Genomic DNA, 17,349 nt, shown 5'->3' on the forward strand with positions numbered 1-17,349 from the left:
ATAAGCAGGTGAAGCTTAACTCAAGGAAAATCTTTATATTGCAGGTTTTTATGTAAATTCATTGATTTTTTATTCTGACAAGCTTTGAAATAAAGACGACCTAACACTTTCGGTTTCTCTAAGGTCCTTCATCAGGACTCTAAAGACATTTATTTTTTAAATATTGTAATACTTAACACAGTAGGAAGTCAGTACAAAGGATTATTTTTATATTTTTTTTAAAGAACAATTATAAAAATTAGAAAAGACGTCTCTGAAAATATTTAGATTACTTAACCATATTTTGCTGTCAATTGAGCCGTTTTTTTACAATTTGTAGATTTATTACGTTAGACAATTCCTTTAATAGTTTTAATACATATTCCATTTCTAACGTTTGACGTTTTTTTTCTTGTTTTTCTCATTTTTGTAACATTTTATGTTTCTTTTCACGACGTTGGACATCTATTTTCTAACGTTTGACGTTTCCGATCTAACATTTGACGTTTCTGATCTAACTTTTCACGTTACTTCTGTCATTTTTGACGTTTGTGCTCTAATGTTTGACATTACTTCTATCATGTTTGACATTTATAGCCTAACGTTTGACGTTACTTCTTCACTTTTGCCGTTTCTGCTCTAATGTTTGACATTTCTACTCTAACGTTTGACGTTTCTTCAACATTTGACATTTTTCTCTAACGTTTGACATTTTATAATGAAGCTTAAAAATCTCCTCTTTTAAATTTATTTATTGCAGTTTTAAGCTTGAATATTATTATTTATGATATCTAAAAAAAACCTCAAAATCAAGATTCATTTGAGATTTTTTTAAATATAAAAGTAAATCATTACTTTAACAAATAAAAGAAAATAATCTCTACGAATTATCAAAACATCACAATTTTAGGCAGTTTCTCTTCAGGAAAATTTTACCAAAACATGTATTTTTTGCTTCTCAAATGAATTGTGTTGTTGTTATGTTGAATATAAATTAGTCAGAAAGGGATTGAAAGTCATGTTTCTCTTTCAAATGACAACCAAATGTGTGCCGAATGTGGAGGACAAATTTTCTCGGGTTTTTCACATCTTCTCCTCCGCACAAATGTCTCGTGGGGAGTGTGAATAATTTCTTAGGATGAAAATGTTGCCCGAAAAAAAAATCTATTGAGAAAGCTATTCAGGAGGAGATGAAAAAACATGAAAGGTTTATGCTTCGGACATTGGTTGCTGTTCGATAGACCACCCAAATCGTGTATTTTGGAACCAATTAATTATGACTCTTGAGGATTTTTTATGCTGTTTCTGTTGTTGTTTTCGTGTGAGGCAAAAAAAAATCAAATTTTCCACTCTATTCCATTTCGTTTCACAAATTTGACTTTTTTCTCTCTCCTTGTCTAAGGGTTGGGGAAGGCAGTCGAAAAAAAAAATGCGCGCCGCAACCTCATAAAAAGGACAAACAGTGAAGGTCGTGCTTTATTGTGAGACATCATAAAATCCATGTTTACCTCCAAATAGGGACGAATGTAGAAAAAAAATGTTAATGTTCTGGGAAAGGCTCATGAGGGGGCTATTAACGAGATTATACTTTTAGCAATTGTCTTTCTCATTTTTTGAAGCTCATGGAAGACACATGGCTATTAAATCAATATTAAACAGCTGCCTGTCGCATCTCAAAGAAGACACAGAATTTAAGAAAAGCTGAACTAAGAGATTCTTCATCTTACATTGACAACAAAATTATCTTTCTGCCTTTCCCCATTGCTCCGGAGGAAAGAGTGTCGAATGACGACACTTTTTCGTGTAAATTATCTCTCGGTTCTGTGTACTTTTTTCATCATCACCCAAACATTAAATAAATGAGTCAGAGAACCTCATTAACCACCTGACAAGCAGTTTTTTTGTCAGTTCAGAATCTATTTAGATTTATTTACTTTCTTTGAATGGAGCCTCAAAAACAACTCTGTCTGGTTTGTGCAATTACCTTAAACTCCTGCATCCTTCGAGAGATCTGGATGAGATTAAATTTAGAATAAATTTTTATTATGCTGCCTGTTGAATGAAAAATAAAAACCTCCAGAAAAATCCAAAAGAGATGGTAACACAAAGAAATCCTGAAGCTTTTGTCCGCGCGCTCAACAGCTGCTGTCCCTTGAGGAGGCGAAAATAAAAACATTCAACAAAGAGCAAAAAGAAGATCTCCCGAAAAGGGACTAAAAGTTCCGTCATACACAAAAAAAAATGAATCAATTTCGGGTAGAGAAATTCCTTCAATGTCCCTGGAGACAGATGAAATTGCAACTTATATCCACAATTTGGTTTATTCTCTCCATGAAATATTCTCTTTGTACGCCGAGAGTGTCAAGAAGGGCTGTCACGGGTGTTGTAATCGTAAAATTTAGCTCCCCAGAAATCCCATTGCTTTATGTTTGGTGCCACAAAAGGAGGTTGAAATGTTTCAATTTTTATTTCATGGATTAACTTGAAGATTTCATGGGGAAATAGTCTTATTTTTCCATCTAAAAATTCCTTTGTTTTCCATCAATACTCGTTGATTTTAGTTGACTTTTTGGTGCAATGGTTAAAGTAGTAGGCTCTCATTTAAACTACCCCTGGTTCGAATGACGACGAGTCCTTTTTTTTACTCATTTTTGTTTCTTTTATAGCAAAGATAAGACGTATTGTAATGAAATAAATTGAATTAGAGCAAAAACAATTCAGTAATTTATAAAATTTTAATTGATTTGTTAAATATTTTCAAGCAAAAAAATATCTTTTGAGACACTTCAACAAATTAATTTAGTTATAATATATTTTTTTTTAAATAAATTCCTCTTTTGAAAGGAGAATTAATAGGTTCGTGGTGCAATTGTAAAAGCAGTAGACTTTTATCTTAATGATCTCTGGTTCGAATGACGATGAGTTATATATTACTTACATACTTTTCTTCCTTTTATAACAGCTAAGGTGAATTGTATTAAAAAAAATTGAATAAGAACAAAATACGTTAATTAATTTATAAAATTTTAATTGATTTAGTGAACAATTTCAAGTTAAAAAATATCTTTCAAAACACTCCAATGAATTTATTTAGCTACAAAATAATTTTTTAATCAATTTCTCTTTCGGAAGAAAATAATAAAAGGTTCTTGGTGCAATCGTTAAAGCCTTAGACTCACATCTCAATGACCCCTGGTTCGAATAACGATCAATTCTCTTTTTTTCTCACTGAAATATTTCTCACTGAAATACGGAATTATTTCTTTTCAATTTTACTTTTCTTTTCAATGAGAGAAAAAAATTCTCAAGACACTTTTCTTACTTTCACGTGAAACCTCATGTGAAAAACCCTTGTTTTATGTGTGCGTTGTGTGAGGGAAAGAGGAAAATTCTGTTATCACTCTGTCATCGCCCACCTTCTGTATGGAAACCCGCAGAGGCACCGTTAAATCCTCCTGAAGAAGAAAATTAATTCGTGTTGCTCACCTTTTTTTATATCACTCTGGGCGTGTTGGAAAGTGAGAATGCGAAGGAGAAGAGAAACATGAAATGCACGAAAAATTCAATCTCTCGGGGCCCTCGAAAAAAAAACATCATGTTGAGAAGCAGCTGTTGGGTGTATATACGGACTGTGTGAGAGAAAGAGAAAATCCATCGAGGATTTTGAACAACAAGAAGTATTCTTCAGGAGGGCACGGAAGCCATGGTTCAGTTTCTGTTTGAGCCTCTGCCGTGGTTAACGTATTTTCACGAAATTCGCGGATTTTATTTTATTTGTGGGGGAAGGAAGACTTTATTCCCCCTTTTTAGTGGATCTCTGTGATGGAAGTTTTGTGATTCCTACGGAGGAAATTTGCACGAGTCCTGAGGGAAATTTCCTCATTCACAATAATGCTTCTCCTACCAATTTGTTTCAAGTAAATGAAAAGAAAAAGAAGTGTTTGTGTTTGAAGGGAAAAAAAAGAATTATTTTATTAGTTCTGTGACTTTGTGTTTTGCTTCTTGTGCTGTTTTTTTTAACGTTCTTTTTTATTTTGGAACAATTCTGCAAATAAAATGATAATTTGCATTTCTGGATTTATAATTGGGGGAAGGTAGATGTTATGTTTTATTTTATTTTTTATTTCTTTTTATATTAACTTTTCACTAAAAGATATGGCTTCAGAGTATGTATCTCACTACCTCATTTACCAACAAATATTTCCATGTGATCAACCATGCAGAACCTTCGCCAAGCGAATCAGTAAATTACAATGATGACAATGTTAATACCTTTTCCCCGTCTGATACGTAGCTTAATATAAAAGACATCTGTGCCAGAGAGAATTGAATTAATTTTGTGTCATTAAAATTATATACCCTCCCGATGCAAAGAATTATGTTGGAGCTTTCAGGAAAATTGTTCGACTTAATACGTTTTTTTTCTGGGTGAAAGCGACTGCCCAATATGACTTTCCACATTATGTGAATTTTCTCATTAGCCGTGCACTAGATTCATGAGAAATGAAGGGAACCCAAACCTTTCTTTTTTCTTTGCTTTAATAGATAAATTACAAAAAAAAATTAGTTGACCAGTAAAGTCAGCAAAACAAGAGAATGAGATTAAGAAGCATAAAAGATTAATAAAAAATTGATTTTACCTTCAATAATCTCTCGAGATTTTCTCATCTTAAATCTCCTCCAAGATCTCTTCTCTTCTCTCCCATTCCAGGGTGTAAGGCTAAATTAAAAGTGTGAAAAATCTATAATAAACCGATTGGAGTTAAAAGAAAAAAAAACTCTCTGCTTTAAAACTTCTACGAAAATTGTGAATTGTGAAGGTGAAGGTGAAGCAAAATTAGCCATGGTTGATGGGAAACTCCATCGATTAGCTGGGTGATTGGATGGAAGGTTGAAGAACTCTTTTCTCAAATTCTGTCAATTTTCCACACAAGGAGAGGGAAGGAGCACGAGTGAAATAATTAAAGAGCACGAACAGGAGGAAATTCAATTAAGAAGATTCCCCATTTTAAGATGTTTCCCAAATTGAATTCCTTCCCAGTATTTCCCCAAACATTTCCATCGTATTAATTTTCACAACCGAAAAAGGACACAAAACAATTAAGGATCAGTGGCGATGTAATGGCACAACAATTCCCTTTTTCCTTTTTTTTAAATTTACATTTCTTTTGTATTTCTTTCTTTGAGAAGTGATTTTCTTGGATTTTATTTCTAATTTCGATTTCTTCTACCTCTTTTAATAGATTTGTTTTAGATTTGTAATCAGAATGAGGAATTTCTGTCTCGGATTATCACATGACAAGTGTTTGAATTACAATAATCTTGCATTTTAGTATTCTAGTTAGAATTCTTCAAAGTTTCAACATTTCTCTGGACAATCTCGACTATTCTAAAATTTCATTCTTTCATTTAATTTTAAGAAGAGAAATATTTTTTTTCTTACATATTTCTTTTGATTTTTTACGGTACAAATTTTTTTTCTTTGTACGGTGCTGTGTCATAAAATGTCACGGTACAAGGATAATAAATGTATTTGATATCTTTGTAAATTTTAATTCTAGAAAAGGATCTAGATAGAATAATTTTCGATAAATATTTAGTTAAATTTACAATGGAAATTCTAAAAGTCTTTCATGTAAAATAATTGGAAAATTTTAGGACTTTTAACGGAATATTCCGTGGAGAAATATAATAAAACATTTGGAAATTCCTACGATTTGATGTGTTTTTTCCGAATTATGATTATATGACTTTTAAAATAACCTAAAATACTGTTTAGAAAAATTATTACTTTCTGTAACAGTTTAAATAAAAATGACGTGAAATTCCTGTGCAAAATGTCACGCAATGAGTCCCTATAAATTGTCATATTACATTTTATTTAAGATTTATTCTCCAATGAATTTATTTCAGATGAAAAACTTTATTTTTATGCATTTCCACCCACAATACGGAGAAATCTTAATTTGAACCACCCCCACAATGTAATCTTAATGATTTAATTGCTTTAATTGATAGACTTTTCCCATTATATTGGATTTTATTGAGTTCTTGTCTCTATAATAGTTTAGTTTCTTGTGTGATAATATAATTAACTCAACGTTCTCGGGTGCTATTTTAAGGCTTTCCTTTCTAATTGGACGCCATTCGCTTTTTTGTTTGCAGTTTCCCCCAGAAAGTGGCGGACCGACAGTCGCCGGCATATGCCATGCAGGGCAATACGGGTGGGTATGTGTACCTCCAGCAGCAACACTACGCACCCGCCCAGCAAGTTGTCTATCAGCACCAAATCTGCCCGACACAGCAGGTGATGCACTCCGGACACCAAAATGTCCAGACGACCCTCCACAAGAAGGGCTCCGTCCGGAATGGTGGGGATGTTCTCAAAAGGACAAGGACACAAAATGCGTAAGTCTCCCTTTATTCTCCTTTCCTCAAAGTGAAAATAAGACGTGTGGAATATTTAACACCTCGTACCTATAAATTCAAAAATTACTGCACGGAAATTAGTTTTTTTTTTTCATAATGTGCTGAATATTATAAAAGAAAATTTTTGTCTGCGAAAGTTCCAAAAATTTTTTTTATTGTAAATTAGTCTTCCACGTGCTATAAATGCAATTAAAAGCAACTTGTTTTTTTGGGTGAAAACACTTCCTTCATCATTTGGTAAAAACACGTGACTGTGGAAGAAGGTAAAATAGTTGGAAATTAACACAAATATTTTTGTTTTAAAAAAGACTTGGCGGTATAAAAATTTTCATGGACTTTTGCGCAAAAAAAAATGTTGCAAAAGAGTGGAAATAGTTTGGATTTTTACTTTGTTAAACACATTGAAATTAATTTGTGGAATTCGAACAGGGAAATTGGGAAATCCCAAGGAATTCCTAAATTCTTTTCAGACAAAATAGTGTTTTAGATAAACATTAAATTGTGTCGGTTTAAATTTAAATTGTTTATTTATTTTGGACAACTAACACCATCTAGTGGAGATATTTTTGTCTTTCTTCTCGTCATCTCTCATGGAATTTCACACAAAATGCTCAAAAATTTAAATCCTTTTAATTAATAACAAGCTGAATGTGTTTTTTTCTTTAAACTCTTGCACAAGAAAATTAACTTCCCAGCCGACAAAATTATTGTTTTGCCGCAGAAAAAAATGTCTTGCCTTTCGTCACCTTCGCTGTGTTATTATATTTCGTCTAAAGCATGGAGAGAAAATATTTGAGAGGTGACTTTTTTTTTCATCAAATACTCCTCAAAAATAACACTCACACACTGTGCGAGACAACCTGCAATATTTCCGTTAATGGACACACAACACGAATAAATTTGTAATTCATTTTTGCCAACATTATGCAATGCTTATGTGAGGAGCTTTTTTTTAATTTTTGTTAGGCCTTTTAAAAATTTTTTGGGGTGAATTTTTGTATAATAAAGTGTTTGTCACGCATCATTCTCAATTTCCTTCCGTGTGGTGAAGGCTCTTTGGGGAGTTCTAAAAAAAACAGAAATCTTCAGGAGGATGTTTAAAGAAGGAAAGGAAGAGGAAGGAGGAGATAAGATGAAATGACTTTTAATCAGTTTACTGAGGAAAAATGGTTGAGAGTAAAAAAAATCATGAGAAACATTTTTTTTCGTAAGCTTTCGTGGAGTTTTATCTTAAACTTTTACACCTTTGTGCTTGTTGTTTATGATTTTATCCACATAAAAAATGTTAATAATTTTTCAAATGAGAAAATAACTTTACGAGTTCTATGAGATGTTAAAAAAAAGTTCTTTTAGTTCAGCAAATTGTGCCACTAGAAGAATCTGAATCAAGATAAAACATTTTTTTTCAATTCTTTTGATTTTTTCACTTTAACCCTTGGAATGCGGAGCGGGGTCGTTGAACGACCCCAGCGCTATATTTCGTGCTATAACTCAATAAATATAAAAGATAGCGTTCCCATCTTTTGGAAATAAGTTCCTTGGTTATCTGAGGAGGTTGTGTAAAAATTTCAGCTCAATCCGTCCACCACAAGAAAAGTTATTAAGGAAAATGTAGAAGAAGGGAAATCAAAAATTGGTGTAACGGCCATGCTGCGGAAAATTTCTTAGAATGAAGTTAGTCACATCATAAATCATATGGTTGAAGGGGGTTGAAGGGTTGTGTTTACTTTCTCACTTTACCATCTCAGTGTCAGAATTATCGCGAATAAGTAACATAAACAACATAAAACATAATTAGAAGCATATAAATGTGCAAAACAATAAAGAATATTCGAGAAATATTGCCATTTATCACGGTGCGGGAAGTGAGGGGAATGTGGGGAAGTAGTGAAAAAAATAGCAGTTGCAGTCAATTTCGTGGCAAATTTCTCAAGAAGAAATTGTGAAAAATGAGTGAAAAATGTTTTTCCCTAATATTTTCTCCTTCGTGTTTCCGGGTGGCGAATTTGTGGTGCAGGGGGCAAGAGGACTATATAAGGAATCTATAGGCACTAACCCGACAACTCCAGGTTGTATAGTTTGGGAGAAAATTGGCCTTCTTTTTGGGGTCGTTCAACGACCCCACCTTCGCATTCTACGTAACTACCAAGGCCTCCGCATTCCAAAGGTTAATATTTTTTTATTCTTAAATTACTTTGACCAAGGGGTGTTTATCTGAATGAAAATCATTGGATTTTATGTTAAGATTCAAAAATCTCGTCAAAGTTCTGGTTGTTTGTTAAAAAGATTAAATTATTCGATGAAATTCAAATCATTCGTCAAGATTCTGATTATTCAACAAATATTCGTCAAGATTCTGATTATTCATCAAATATTCGTCAAGATTCTGATTATTCATCAAATATTCGTCTAGATTCTGATTATTCATCAAATATTCGTCTAGATTCTGATTATTCATCAAATATTCGTCTAGATTCTGATTATTCATCAAATATTCGTCAAAATTCTGATTATTCATCAAATATTCGTCTAGATTCTGATTATTCATCAAATATTCGTCAAGATTCTGATTATTTCTCAAAAAGATCTGGATTATTCGAAGAAATTCAAATCATTCGTTAAGATTTTGATTATTCGTCAAAAAGCTTCAAATTATTCGTTGAGATTCAGGTTATTAGTCGAGATTTCGATTAATTATCAAGTTTCTGATTATTGAAAAATCCATCTGATTATTCGTCAAAAAGCTTCTGATTATTCGACGAAATTTAAATTATTTGTCAAAATTCTGGTTAAGATTCGGGTTAGTAGTCGAGATTTGGATTATTCACAAGGTTCTGATTATTCGTTGAAAAGCTTCAAATTATTCGACGCAATTCAAATCATTCGTCAAAATTCTGAATATTCATGAAGTATTCGTCTAGATTCTGATTATTTCTCAAAAAGATCTGGATTATTTGACGAAATTCAAATCATTCTTGAAGAGCCTGATTATTGGTCAAAAAACTTCAAATTATTCGTTGAGATTCAGGTTATTAGTCGAGTTTTGGATTATTCATTAAGTTTCTGATTATTGAAAAATCCATTTAAAAAAATCCATCTGATTATTCGTCAAAAAGATTCAAATTATTCGACGAAATTCAGATTCTTTGTCAAGATTCTGATTACATATTCGTTGAGATTTGGATTATTCGGTATAATACTCGAAATTTTCAGCAGATAAACACCCCTTGATTTTGACAAAAAAAAACGCTTAACTTTTTCTTCACACCAGTATTCGAACCGATGACCTTTTTAATACAATCCAAGCGTTCTACCTATTTTGCCCCCGTTTCGTTCACTTCATAGCGTAGAATGTTCAATAAATTATTCATCAACAATTATTTTTTATTTATAAATTTCTTCCTTTTTTCTCATTGAATGAAGGTCTCTAAAAGGTGAACAAAATGAAATGTTGAGTGTGGGTGGAAAAATGGGAAAACATTTTTTTTGTTAATGGTTAAATTCTCGTGGTGCTGTTATCTCTGCGTGTTGTGTATAGTGACGCTGAACAGATTGTGTTTGTCTCACGCAGTGTCAACAAAATCCCAATTACAGAATAATCTGCCTCTGTATCTGGCATCTTATCAGGGCGGGAGGAATCACCTGATAAAGCACAGATGTTGGGGCTTTTGGGAGAGTGCACGTACCTCCCTTGTTAAAGAGCAACTTCTAAGAGTTGAGTGTTGTGAATTTCCTCTGCATAAGTAATATATTGTTTTATTGACAAAAAAAGAGCTTCCCTGAAAGAAAAAAAAATGAGTCTGATTGCCACAGATGTGGCCTTTGTGTGGATTGAGGTGGATGGTGGATTTTTCACAATGATTCGCGGTGGATTGAAGAATTTTCTCGTGCCTCTCGTGATTTTCTTCCAGCATTTCCTCAGGACAAAGTGAGTTGGTTCTTTGTAGTTGTCTCTGTGCCCCTCTCTGTCTATGTTAAAGTCTGTGATTTATGAGATGAATGTGAGATGCGATGGAATGCTATAGTGTGGTCCATTTGGAAAATTATATATCCAACACGATTTTCCCCGCCATTTTCCACACCCAAGACGTGGAAATTTAGTTTCATTCTCCGACGTCGAGCGACGTCACTTTTTTTGGGACAAAATTCCTCCTCTCACACAGATGATCTCTGTGGGTGCAGTTTAAACAGAGACACCGCACAATTCAGTCGGAAGTTCCCTTCGCCTCGGATTTCTTCTTCTATAGAGATGAAGAAAGGGCGAAGGTGCGGAATGAAGAAGAAGAAGTGTTTGGAATAAAGAGGAAATTATTCAAGAGGAAATATCCAAGAGATTTATCCTTCTTCACACATCCTTTGTTCGGAAGTACCTCAGACGGAAGTAAAATATATATAAGTAATATCCGTCGTGTGACGTGAAAAGGGCAAAAAGGACAGAGGTCCATTGAAAAATATCCTCTCAATGGCCTCTGTGGCCTCTGTGTGGGTTCTATGAACATTCTTTAGCTGTAAGAAATCGGCAAAGATCTGTGAAAGTGATGAAAGTGTTTCAATTTCTTTAACATTACATCTCAAACTGTGTTTATTCCAATGGTCTCGCATTGAATTTTTTTTTCGGTGTATGTGGCCCATTTTCCCATCCATTTTGCGAAATCATAGTGAAAAATTTTTATGACTCACTGCAGCGTGGAACAAAGACTCTCTTTTTCTCCCTCAAACATTTTCATTTTCGTCTTTGGGCCGTCAGACATCCCTCAAGAGCGAGAATATTCAACAATTCAATTGACTCAGCCATTGTTTAATGTTTTTGCATTGAGAATATTTTTTCTTAAGAAGAATAAAAGAGGATATTTTGTAAGAACACCTTGTGAATTCAGGGAATATTTTTTTAATTCTTTCATCTAAAAAACTCTATAAGATTGTCTATTCGGAAGCTTTTAATCATGCCTTATTTAATGAGGAAAAATTTCTCAGGAATTTTTATCTCTTAATTAGTAGTTTATTTCTGAAAAAAAATTATAAAAAATAGAATCTCCGGAATTTTCTAAGAATTCTGGAACAGAAAATTAAAGGAAAATCCTTTTTTTCCTGTGAAATTAGTCAAAAATAGTCTAACATAAAATTATAGAACGGAAAAATTGCTATAAGATAAATGAAGCAAAAAAAAATATTTCTTTTTATTGTTGTAGTCCCTGAGAAGAACTCTTACAGTCCGAAACGTCGGTAAAAAATAAAAAATAATTAGCCTAAAACTACCAAAAATCCCCCTTATTATTTTCTTATTAATTAATAATTATTAATAATTGATTAAAAATAAATGGATTTCCACAAATAAATTCTTCAAAAAAAATTCTTCATGCCCCAATTTTCCCCTAATTTCTCTTTAAGATAACATTATTTTAAAAATAGGAATTTTAGACGAATTTTAGAATACAGATTTGAAATTTCTCAATTTTCATGTAAAATAACGTTTAACCGTTTTATTCATATTTAAATATTTAATTTACAACTGACAGAACTGCCATGTGACAGTTCTTAAGAAATATTAAAGCTAATTCAGTAAAACTTAAACTAGATTAGATTCAATTAGATTTGACACATTTATCATTTAAGTAAATTAAATAAACTATTACAAGAGAACTTCAAGGAAATTATCCATGAAAAATTCAAATCTTTGATCTTCGTATGCATTCGGACAACTTCGGAGTGTCAACAATGTCATGTGGTTTTTAAATTCAAACTGACAGCAAAATTAACGATACAAATGCATTTTTACATTACCCAGAGGAGAGAAAGTATACTAGAAATGTTTCTCATTCATCTCATATGGAATATTTTGTAATTTATTTAACTTCATTTTCCCTCAGTGAAAGTACATTTCCAAGAAAAACTCCACTGAGGAAATCATTGAATTGTCATTCACATAAAAATTGTGCGTAATGCAGTACATAAGAAAATCTCACGGAAATCGGGATCTAGGCAAAAAAAAAAAGAAAAATTTCCCAAAGAGATAAATGATTATGTGATCATCTACTTATGTGGAGACCATTTAGCATTTTGTGGTGATAAAATGTTGTTTTGTATGATGAATTTTGCAGAGATGTCAAAACAAGTGTTTCAGCGGTATTTTGTGCAAATTCTTCGCCGTCATTCACATTAGATGAAAAGAAAATCCTTCAAAATCATTAATAATTCTAATTGCAGTGGCAAATAGGTTAGTTGAATTTAGGAGGAAGAGCCTACCTGATGGAATCGTCTTAATTGATTCTCCTTTGAGTATTTTACATGCAAATTTACACTCATGGAGATATTTTTTATAGGAAAACTTCCTTCACATTGAAGAAGATTCAACTCTAATGTATTATTTGCAAATGATGAATGCTAATTTGAAACGTGATTATCATTCAATTATCATGAAGATTGAGAGATTGCAAATATTATACAAAAGGGGGCTGCTAATTGAGAGAATAATTTAACTTACAATTGATTCGTTTTGTGATTTAGGGCGGAATTCACTACTCAGTCAGTTTTTAAGTCAGTTTTCTTAAGTTTGATTTAAAAATTTTAAGTTTTAAGTTCCAAAAAGTCCATCTACTTACTCACTTACTTAACCGGCGCTACAGCTGGTCTCCAGCCTTGGCCTGATCAAGGATCCTCCTCCATCTCTAAATATCAAAATTTGTAAAATGTTAATCTGACTTAAAAATTTCAAGACCGAACTTACAAATTTTAAGGCCAACTTAAAATTTTAAATCAGACTTTAAAAAAACTTACTTACCTTAAGATCGAACTTACAAATTTTAAGGCCGACTTAAAATTTTGAATCAGACTTAAAAAACTGACTTTAAACCTTAAGACCAAACTTACAAATTTTAGGACCGACTTAAAAATTTTAAATCAGGCTTAAAAAACTGGCTTAAAACCTTCAGACCAACTTATAAACTGACTTAAATTTTTAAGCCAAGCTGAGTAGTGAATTCCACCCTTAATTGTTCTATTTTTGCCCTTTAATATTTTTTCTTATTTTTAAAGATTTTTCGAAAAGAATTTTTCTTTAAAATGAATTCTTAGAAATCTTTCAGAGGATTTGGAGATTTTTCTTCATTCGTCTCAGTGATTTCTTATCGCAACTTTGCACAATCAGGTGAAAATTATAGTCACGTCAGTTTGTCAAAATAGCAAAAGTAATATCTCCATCGAAATTCCTCGTTATTTTCATTTTTTCCACTTCATTCTTATCTGTTGGTGCGATAAGTAGTACTATCAGTGCTAATTTTCGAAGCCCTCACAGAGCCTTGTAACATTTTATTGTTGCCGCAATTTTTGCCATAGCATTCATTATGAAAAGTTTAGTCAATTTATCCGCCAACAATAAGTGAAGAATAAAAGCTTTTTTTTTGTAGTTTTCATTGAAGAAAAACTTTAAAGAGAAAGAGAAAAGTGAATAAAAACGCTCAAATGATCAATTGTTTAGTGCATTGTGTTGCGTCTTTGGGTGCGTGATTGTCTCCGTGAGTTTCTTGTAGACAAATAAAGTAAATTAATGAAAAAAAAAACAGAGGTGGTGTACAAAGTGTTGATGATGGTTTTTCCATGAGGAGCAACACAATGCCCCCAGAAATGTCGTCTTCGGCGCCAATTCCGGCGCAAAGCGATGGCGCAGATACCTTTCCACCGTACAGTGCAGTTCCAAAAGAAAACGCAACAAATAAGCACCCAGTTCGTCTTAAGAGTGGGACGAGAGTGCAAATTAAAATTGTTTGGTAGGTGTTGAAGAAGAAGAAAAAACCCGCATTTTTCTATTTATTCTCCTACCGTGGTGTGATGCAAAAGAAGAAAAAAATTAAAGAAAATTTATCTGAAAACTCTGTGTGTGCCCTAAATGTGATGAAACTCAGCAAATGTTTGATTTTTTTGGGTGTCTCTGTGTGTGGAAATTGAAGAAGTAAATAAATAGAAATATATATAAAAGTAGAAGGGAAAAATGTGACTTGTCGTGTGATCTTGCCCTATCTATATTTAGAGAGATTTTCTCCGAAATTTTCACCCAAGAAAAAATCCCTACTTGTGTTATAATATTCCATGTGAAAGTTGGAAGTATATTTTCATTGAAAGGCGTTCCACAATGAAAATATTGAGACAAACACACTGAAAACATTGAACTGAAAAAAATGAGCAATAAAAGACTTAAATAAGAGTTGAATTTGTGGCTGAAAGTACGCGACAAAATTAATCGATTATGGGAGTTTTTATTTTGTATTAAAAATTTAACTTTCGGATTTCACTTTCATCCGGATTTAATAACATTTTTCTTTTAAATTTAAAATCGATAACTGAAAGAATGAATTTTATACACTGTGGTTTCGGAGTAAGCTAAGCATTTTATTATTTGAGAAAAAATCGAAATGAAATATTTGTTTTTCTGTTTTCTGAAGTTGGAATATTTTTTTTTAATATGCTTTTATTTTTTTTATTTTGCTGTTTTTTTATAAATTTCTGAAAATTACAAATAGTTTCCGAATTGTTTATGCAATTTTCGAAATTTTCAAACAATTTCCAAATATTTAAGTAATATCTTGAACTTTTATAACAGTTTCTAAATTATTTATTCAGTCCATTGATTTTATTTTTAAGTCAGTTCTTGAATTTTTAAACTGTTCCTGATCTTGTTTATTAAGTTTCTCAAATTTTAAATCAGTTTCTGAAATTTTATTATCACTATCAGAATTTTTAAAATGGTTTTTGAATTATTTACTAAGTTTTTGTGCTGTTTGCTTAGTTTCTTAGTTGTCAAGTTTCTAAATTTTTGAAACAGTTTTTGAATAGTTAATTACATTCACTTTCTAAAGTTTTCAAATTGTTTCTAGTTTTTTTTTAAATGATTTCTGAATATTTCAGGACGTTTCTGAAAATTTTAAACAGTTCATAATATATTGTTTATTTAGTTTCTAACATTTTTTTTTAAAAAGAGTTTATGAAGTTTTCAAACAATTTCTGGGCTGTTTAGTTAGTTTCTAAAATTTTCAAACAAGTCCAAAATTGTTCATTAAGCTTCTGAAATTTTTAATAAATTTCGGAACTTAAAAAAAAAAATTCTAAGTAGTTCTTTAAGACTCAAAATAATGAAAATTTCTCATTCATCAGGTTCTACTGAAAAGTTCATAAAAATATTGAAAAAAAAGATTTATTTGCTTATTCTGAAACATCAGTATATTTATCTTTCAAAGTTACATGAACTTATTTGGAAGGAAAAAAAATCGGGGATTTTGGAATTGAGAACTGACTCAACTCTTGCACAAAGTAAATTTCGTTTAATAAAATAAATCCCAGATTAAGTGAACGTTGTGAAATGATTAATTTCATCTTATCTTTTAATCACTTTTTTGCGTTTTTTATTTAATTTTTAAACGATTATTTAAGCATTGAAATAAAATCAATTATTAGTTTTTTTTTTAACTTTGAAATAAAATTAAAAATTGGGTCTTATTCAACAACCAAGAAACGTTTAAAATCTATGAAATTTGTACTGTAATTTCAAGGTTTTAAGTGAATTTCAAGGGTTTCTTGGTCGCTGAAAAAGGCCCATTCTTCTAGGAAAATATTTCAATATTTTGAATTTTAAAAGATGCACATAAGACATTATAAAAGTGCCGCCATATTGAATTATTAAACATATTTATTCTCTTGATTCTAACCTCTAGATTTTCTTAATTCAAATTGTTTTTCAACAATTGATATACTTTTCTTTAAAAAAAAATCTCTGGATTAAAATTAACATAATTTTCCCAATTTAGAAGAATGGATAACATCTTAAAAAGTCCGCCATCTTGAATTTTACCGCGTTTTCGAGTTATTCACACTTATCTCGACTAATTCCAACTATTTTTCAACCTTCAGACATGGTTTAAGTTAGCTGTGTTTCTTTCAGACACAGCTTTTGTGTACCGAGCAAAATCGAAAGTCGTCAGATCGGGCTCAAACTTGGGATGACCACGAATTAGGGTCCCCACATTCCAAAAAACGTATGCGCCAAAAAAAATTTTTCCGGCCGGCCGTCCGGAATCAATCGCTAAATTGCGAGAGAACGGTGATAGATAGAGACTTGCGGTAAACGGCAAAGTTTAAATATCGACTGGAAGACATCCGATTATGATGTCAAATTTTACCCCCCACCCCTCCGTCCGCCATTTTGAATAACCTCAAAATTTTGTTTTGCCTATATCTCAGCCCCTGTAATAGCTAAAAATCTGAAATTTTTATATGTTGTAAGGGACATCAAGAGCTTTCCAACAATACCTCATTTTCGAAAATCGGTCAAGCCGTTTAGTCAATATGGCCGCCACAATTTTTCTTCGAAAATCGACTATAACTCGAAAACGGCTTGACCGATTTTGATCAACTCGGACTCAAATGAAAGCTTTCAACAAACCCTACAACTCTCTAGAACATCTAAAGTTTCAAAAGTGACCGCTAGGGGGCCAAAAATCATAAACAAAATTTTCGATTAGTTTTCGATGAATATCTCGAAAACGCCATTATCGATTTGCTTCATATTTTGATATATTATAGCCTACTATAACATCTATTTATAAAAAAAATTTAAAAAATTTATGTCGCCATTTTGAAAATATCGAGTTCCAACTTTGACATGTCATATCTCGGGTTCTACAAGTCCGATTTTGATCAACTCGAGCGCAAATGAAAGGTTTCGTGAAACCCTACTAATGTCTAGAACATTGCAACTTCGAAAAAATGACCGCGAGAGGCGCTAAAGTCAAAATCAAAATTTTCGAAAATTTCGAACTCGAATATTTCGAAAATGCCATTATCGATTTACTTCATATTTTAATGGGTGGAATTCACTACTCAGTCGGGCTTAAAATTTTAAGTCGGTTTTTAAGTCGGTCTTAAGGTTTTAAGTCAGTTTTTTTAAGTCTGATT

At 32.0% G+C, this 17,349-nt stretch overlaps 1 protein-coding gene across 1 annotated transcript in view; it reads left to right on the top strand.

Moving 5' to 3' along the window:
- The window catches only part of LOC129794492 (uncharacterized), a 76,637-nt gene that overhangs the window by 57,951 nt on the left and 1,337 nt on the right, over positions 1-17,349 (top strand). Inside the window, exon 2 of the mRNA XM_055835243.1 lies at positions 6,145-6,387. Coding sequence (XP_055691218.1) covers positions 6,145-6,387 — 243 coding nt within the window. The remainder of the gene's footprint in view (positions 1-6,144; positions 6,388-17,349) is intronic.

This window comes from Lutzomyia longipalpis, chromosome 4 (assembly GCF_024334085.1).
Source record: "Lutzomyia longipalpis isolate SR_M1_2022 chromosome 4, ASM2433408v1".
NCBI classification, from domain to species: Eukaryota; Metazoa; Arthropoda; class Insecta; order Diptera; family Psychodidae; genus Lutzomyia; species Lutzomyia longipalpis.